This window comes from Benincasa hispida, chromosome 3 (genome assembly GCF_009727055.1).
Source record: "Benincasa hispida cultivar B227 chromosome 3, ASM972705v1, whole genome shotgun sequence".
Taxonomy (NCBI): domain Eukaryota; kingdom Viridiplantae; phylum Streptophyta; class Magnoliopsida; order Cucurbitales; family Cucurbitaceae; genus Benincasa; species Benincasa hispida.
Window position 1 is genome coordinate 46,991,151 of NC_052351.1, and position 6,731 is coordinate 46,997,881.

Sequence of the window (6,731 nt, forward strand, 5' to 3'; positions counted from 1 at the left end):
TCATTAGCTCTTTAAGAGAAATTGGTCAATAGAAAGGTGTTCTTAGTTGTGGAGCTTTGAGCTTAACCTTTCAGTACATAGTAATTTGAGTTACACAACGTTTTAGTTGGGTTGATATATCATGGAGGGGATCTCAACAGTGGTTGATATAAAGAGATGCAACACACTTTGTAGAGGGCTTGAATCTCCTTAAAGAGAGTGAGATATATGTGTCTCAACCTAATTATTAACGTATTTTTTTCACGATATTAACTTCATTTTTCTCTATTATTTGAAATTCCCCCATCAATTTTTAAGGAGATTCAAAGATGGTGTCTGGCATTGAGAAACTAAATGAGCATATCGGAGATCTCAACAAGCCATTTCGATTTAAGGGAGCACACTTTAAGAGATGGAAAGAAAAAGAGCCCAAAGAGCCCATCACAATAAATGTTTGATCCAATCTTTCTTCCTATTCTTTATTCTTTATGATGTCATTTTGTTTGTTAAATATTTGTTATTCTTTTGATCTCTGCCATTGTATATGTGTCATTATTTCGTTGGGTTCCCTATACTACCCTTGTACTATTTATTGGACTCTTTAGTCCTAAATAAATCATCAAATTTTCCTATTTTTTCATTTGCTATCAGAGTCGAAAAAGGCTAACGCCATGGCTACCCCATCTTCTTCCCTGCGAGTAATGTGATAAGCTCTTCCTTTGGCCATCCCTTGAGCACTATTTTAAATGGGAAGCTCGATTAGAACTATCTTCTGTGGATAGGAATGGTTCTAGCCATTCTTAGAGGACAACGAGTGGATGTTCATGTCCTTGGTACCAAAGCTCCACCACTAGAGTTGATGGAGATAGTTGACGTAGATGGGAAAAAGGAACTAGTGCCAAACCCTCTTTTCGAAGAATGGGTCACGATCGATCAAGCTCTATTGGGATGGCTATTCGGGTCAATGAACCTCTCAATCGCTACTGATGTAGTGAGTCTCAAAACCTCTCAGAAGGTCTGGAAAGCACTAGAAGTAATGTATGGTGCTACTAGCAAAGCTAAAATAAATCAACAGAAGCATTCTTCAGAATACTAAGAAAGGGAGCAACAGAGTGACTAATTATCTAGCTATAATGAAACAAGCTTCTGATAACCTAAAATTAAAAGATAATATGGTTGCATTTGATGATCTTATGTCGTATGTACTAGCAGGTCTAGATGCTAAGTATGACCTAATAGTTTGCTCAATAGAAGGAAAGATATTTCTACTTGGCAGAAACTGCACTCTACCCTAGTAACTTTTGAGGGGACTCTGGCTCGTTTCAACTTTAGCCCTAATATATCAGAACCAGTAGAACCATCAGCAAAAATCTTGCTTTCAGCAGACAAGGACAGTCTTATGGAAATTGGTCCTACAACAATCAAGGTAAAGGAAATAATGGAAATAACACAGGAAATCATAACAACAATCACAACAACAACAATAATCGTGGAAACTAACATGGAAAAGGACGCAGACGCTCAGGTAACACTCGAGGAAATAAACCAATGTCAAGTATGTGATAAGCATAGTCACTCTACAAATGCCTGCTATTCTCGTTATGATGAAGAGTTCAACAACCCTCACGGAGCTGGTACTGGAAACAACCAAGGAAGTAGTGGTTTGGCTTACATTGATATATCGAAGATTGTAAATGATCCAAAATGGCTTGCTGAAAATGGAGCAACAGGCCATGTGACTACTGAAGTTGGTAATTTGAACCAGAAAGCTGAATATAGCGGTAACAAAACCTTAACTGTTGGTGATGACACTAATTTAACTATCTTCCATAATGTAAATTATATGATTAAATTCAAATCACGAAAGAATTCATGCATTGTTTTAAAGGAAATACTCTATGTTCCACAAACTAAACGTAATCCCATTAGCATTGCAAAATTGACTACTGATAATGATCTGTTTGTTGAATTCACTCTCGTTATTGTTTTGTGAAGGCCAAGGATACCAAAGAGGTATGTTGAACGGAACACTTAAGGATGGGCTACATAAGCTATATCTTCCCATATCAAAACCACCTCTAAAGTCTCCCTTCAATTCAAAGTCTGAATCTAATCTTTATACTATTTTTCTTTCTACTGCCTTAAGTCATGAGAGTCTGTCTAGTTTTCACATTCGCAATAATACTTCATGTAAGGCGTCTAAATCTATATGGCACCAAAGGTTAGGTCATGTTTTCAACCGTGTCTTAAGTCAAGCATTCAAGCTTATAATTTGAATCCTTCATGTAATGAGGTAATAGAGTCTGTGAAGCTTGTCAACTAGGCAAATCACATCGACTCCCCTTTAATCGATCAAACTCTCATACCTCTCAACTTCTTGAAATTGTTTACTATGATCCTTGGGGACCATCCCCTATTTTGTCTACCTAGGGTTTTCACTTTTACATTATTTTTTATTGATGACTTCACGAGAATAACCGATACTTATCCTGTTAAAAATAATAGTGAATCTTTTTCTGCTTTCGTTCAATTTAAATCTCTTGTAGAAAATAGATTTAAGGAAAAGAATAAATTTTTTTTAAGTGATTGAGGTGGCGAGTTTCGTTCATTCCAATTCTTTTTAACTCAAAATAGGATTGAATTTTGTCACCTTTTTGTCCTCATACTAGTCAACAAAACGACATTGTAGAACGAAAACATCGTCATATCATTGAAATGAGCCTTACCCTTCTTGCTCAAGCTTCCATGCCATTACGATATTGGTGGGATGCCTTTGTCTCTGCTATGGTATTAACAAATCTTTTGCCTACCCCCATTCTACAAAATATCTCCCCTTGGCAGAAATCATTCCATCAATTTGCCCGATTATTCTCCTCTTTGTAACTTTGCGTCTGCCTATTATCCCTACCTTCGACCGTATCAATCTCATAAATTCCAATTTCACTGCACCAATTGTGTCTTCCTTGACTACAGTTAGGCCCACAAAGGTTACAAATGCCTAAGCTCTACTGGTCGTTTTTATATCTCTGGACATATTGTATTTGAAGAGTCATCCTTCCTATTCAAGTCTGGCTTTCTTTCTCAATCATCGTCATCCTCTAATCTCATATCCCCTACTATTGTTCATTGGTTTCCTTTCTCTCAATCACAATTGCCCATTTCGCCCAACACTTCTCCTCTACCTTCCTCTCCTTCACCATCCTCCCACCTATTTTGTCCCTAGTCATTATAGCTCATTCTCTTGTAATCATTGCAGCATCACCTCTACATTTCCTTGGTCCGAGGCCTCCTTACCTACCCATAGTGATAGTTTTATTCCCAATGTTGAGGCATCTGATCCGACTCACTTAGTTGCTTTTCCTCTACCTCTTGAGTCGACTATTGTTACTAGTCAAACCCCATCTCATCCAATGCAAACTCGAGCCAAAAGTGGTATATTTAAGCCAAAACAATGGACTTCTCTATATGCATCTACTTCCTCCTCTGCACATAAGCCTCTCTTTGTTTCTGAGGCGTTTTCATCGGATCAATGAAAAGCTGCTATGGATTCTGAAATGATTGCTCTTATAAAAAATGGGTCATGAAATCTTCTTCCTTGCCCTCCAAATGTTAACCTTGTAGGCAATAAATGCGTGTTCGAAGTCAAAAGATACTCTGATGGTTTTATAGAATGGAGCAAAGCTCGCATGGTTGCAAAAGGATTCCTTCAAATGGCAGGCATGGATTTTCATGAGACCTTTAGTCTAGTTATGAAGGCTCCTACCATTCACATAATCTTCGCATTGGCCATCTCAAAAGACTGGGCTATCAAACAACTTGACATAAATAATGCATTCCTCAATGGAGTTCTTGAAGAGGATGTTTATATGAAGTAATTAGATAGGCTTATTGACTCATACAAGCCCAACTATGTCTGCAAACTACACAAGATTCTATATGGTCTCAAGCAACCACCTCGGGCTTGGTTTGATCGAATCAAATTGAAGAAAATAAGCTCAAACATTCAACATATTCAACAACCATTCACATTTCTTTAACTTTTTACAGTTTGTTATTGTAACTACTTGTATTAGAACATAGTATCAGTACTCATCATTTACAAATTTCGTAGCATACAATATACAATAGCTTCAAGAAAGCTTGAAATCTATAAAAAGAAAAGTTGTGACTTAGCTCTCGAATAAAGACCTCTTCTCCTTCCCATGGATGTAGGCATCATTTGCCGAATCATGGATATTGTTGTGTAGCGCTCTTCTTCCTTCCTTCTTTTACAAGATTGCATGCTTTTGATCATCGATCGTTTACTCAAGCAGTCGCATAAACAAACAGAAAGATTAGGGTTAGGAAAAGCTTTGCAATATCGAAAGAGAGAACGAGAGAGAGAGAGAGAGAAAAGAAATTAATTATGAAAATTCATCCCATCAGAATAATTTTTCTTTCACTTCCATCAAGCAAGGGTTAGTGGAGCAAACCATGTGGAGCACATCAGCTGGAAGTTCGTGGACAAACGATAGCCAAGTATTCTACCAAACTAAATTCTTTTGGGGTAAAATATTTGGACTCACGAAATTGGATCAGCAAGAAGGGCCACAATATTCATCATTTAGGCTCGTTTTATTCATTCAGCAAGAACCAGGCCCAACACAAGCGTACTCTACATCACTGGAGCTTTGTCAATTACCTGGCTGATAACTCACTGTTTTTCTTTTGAAATAATGCCTCATGGTGTTTGTGCTGATTTATGTTGATGATATACTAACCACAAGTGATTTTTCCTCTTTTATAGACCAGTTCATTAATAAATTTAATATTGTGTTTTCCTTAAAGGACTTGGGTCTGTTGAGCTAGTATCCGAGTGTTGAAGTTATCCAGACTTTTGCTGGGATGCATCTACTTCAAAAAAAGTACATTGTTGATCTATTGAATCATTTTGGCCTATCCATGTTAAACCATGTTCAACCTTTACTGTCACAGGAAGGCAACTTTCTGTTTTCGATAGGAACCTATGGACAACCCAACTCTATATCGAAGTATCTTGGGTACTCTTCAGTATCTCACCCACACTAGATCAAATATCTCATACATTGTGAATAAATTAAGTCAATTTCTGCAAAATCCTACATCTCTCCATTGACAAGCAGCTAAACGTGTTCTTCTCTACCTTAAGGATGCTATCAATTTTAGTTTGTTTCTCCCAAAAGCAGAACACATAAATCTTGTTGCCTATACTAATGTTGATTGGGCATATTGTATTGATGATCAGAAGTCCATTGCAGCTCATTTCCTATTTCTTGGTCATTCCCTGACTTCGTGGTCTTCCAAAAAGAAACATGTTGTTGCTAGATCAAGTATAGAGTCCGAATATTTTTCTTTAGCGCAAACTATAGAAATATCTTGGGTTCAGTCTCTTCTTCATAAACTCAACTTCTATCTAACTGCTACACCTATCGTTTGGAGTGATAACTTAAATGCCTCCTCACTAGCTGCCAATTTCGTCTTTCATTCTCATATTAAACATGTTGAGCTCGATGTTCCTTTTTTTCGTGACAAATTGTTGACAAAATCAATCGACCTTAGGTATGTGCCTCCTTTAGATCAACTAGCCGATGGTTTGACCTAAGGGCCTAGATTAATAGAGCCCATCACAACAAATGTTTGATCCAATCTTTCTTCCTATTCTTTATTCTTTACAACGTCGTTTGGTTTGTTACATATTCGTTATTCATTTGATATCTGCCACTATATATGTGTCATTATTTCATTGGGTTCCCTTTACTGCCTTTGTACTATTTATTGGACTCTTCAATACAAAATAAATCATTAAATCTATTGAGCTAATCCATTTTGTGAAATTCCATTTTGTCACTCAAAGTAATCAGATGGGGTTGGAAGTTGCTGTAGAGAAAGCAGTTGAGCTTCTAAATAGCACAATCAAAACTACCATGGTCGGCGGAAAGAAGCTACGACTCGCCAAATCACAAGCTGCATTTCTCAAGCTAGCTAACGTCTGTGGCTATGTTGTCGCCGTTACCCCATCAGCAAAAGGCTTATTCCCAGAGACTCACCTTCATTTCAATGGAACTTATTGGGGAACAGTCAGCACTGCCTTCTGCGGCGAGACGATAGAGATAGCTTATGCATCAATCTTTGTTGAAGCCACTTTAGATGAATTGGAAACCGTCGGCTACTCATTTACCTACAAAAAGAACAAGGCCATTATGGTAGAATTAGATAGTGTTGTGTTTCCAAATGGGCTGAGTTTTTGGATGATTTTAATGAAGGACTTCCTACAGGCCCTAACTAAGCGGCTCGAGCCCAATATGACGGCTTATGAGAATTATTGCAAGATTTATATACCCGAGTCAGATCCATCACAATTGAAGTCGGGCAAAGCGTTGCGAGTCAACGTTCTTTTCAAACATATTAAAAAAATGTTGAAAAGTGACATGACTATGACATCCGAAGCAGATGATTCCTAGTTTCAATGTCAAAATTTGAAATTACCACAATCATGCAGGTAACCTCCCTCTATGATCTTTTCTTTTCTTTTCTTTGTTGGGCTTATTTTGTTCAAGGTTGTAGGACTAAGGTTTGAATCTTAGCCTTTACATACATCCAATGATTATTAAAGACAAAACATGTTATGAAATGTGATGATTAATTCCTCCTCCAACTCCTCCTCCCTTCTACTCCTCCTCCTCCTAAAGATACAGGATATTAGCGGAGTGATTAAAAGGGGTATGAAATTGAAA

General features: G+C 37.4%; 1 protein-coding gene across 1 annotated transcript; it reads left to right on the forward strand.

Annotated features, from left to right (window-relative positions):
- Nucleotides 1-5,858: 5,858 nt before the first annotated feature.
- Nucleotides 5,859-6,458, forward strand: LOC120073589 (pyruvate decarboxylase 1-like). The gene has a single exon (XM_039026407.1). The coding sequence runs from the start codon at nucleotides 5,859-5,861 to the stop codon at nucleotides 6,456-6,458; it is 600 nt and encodes a 199-aa protein (XP_038882335.1).
- The last annotated feature ends 273 nt before the right edge of the window (nucleotides 6,459-6,731 follow it).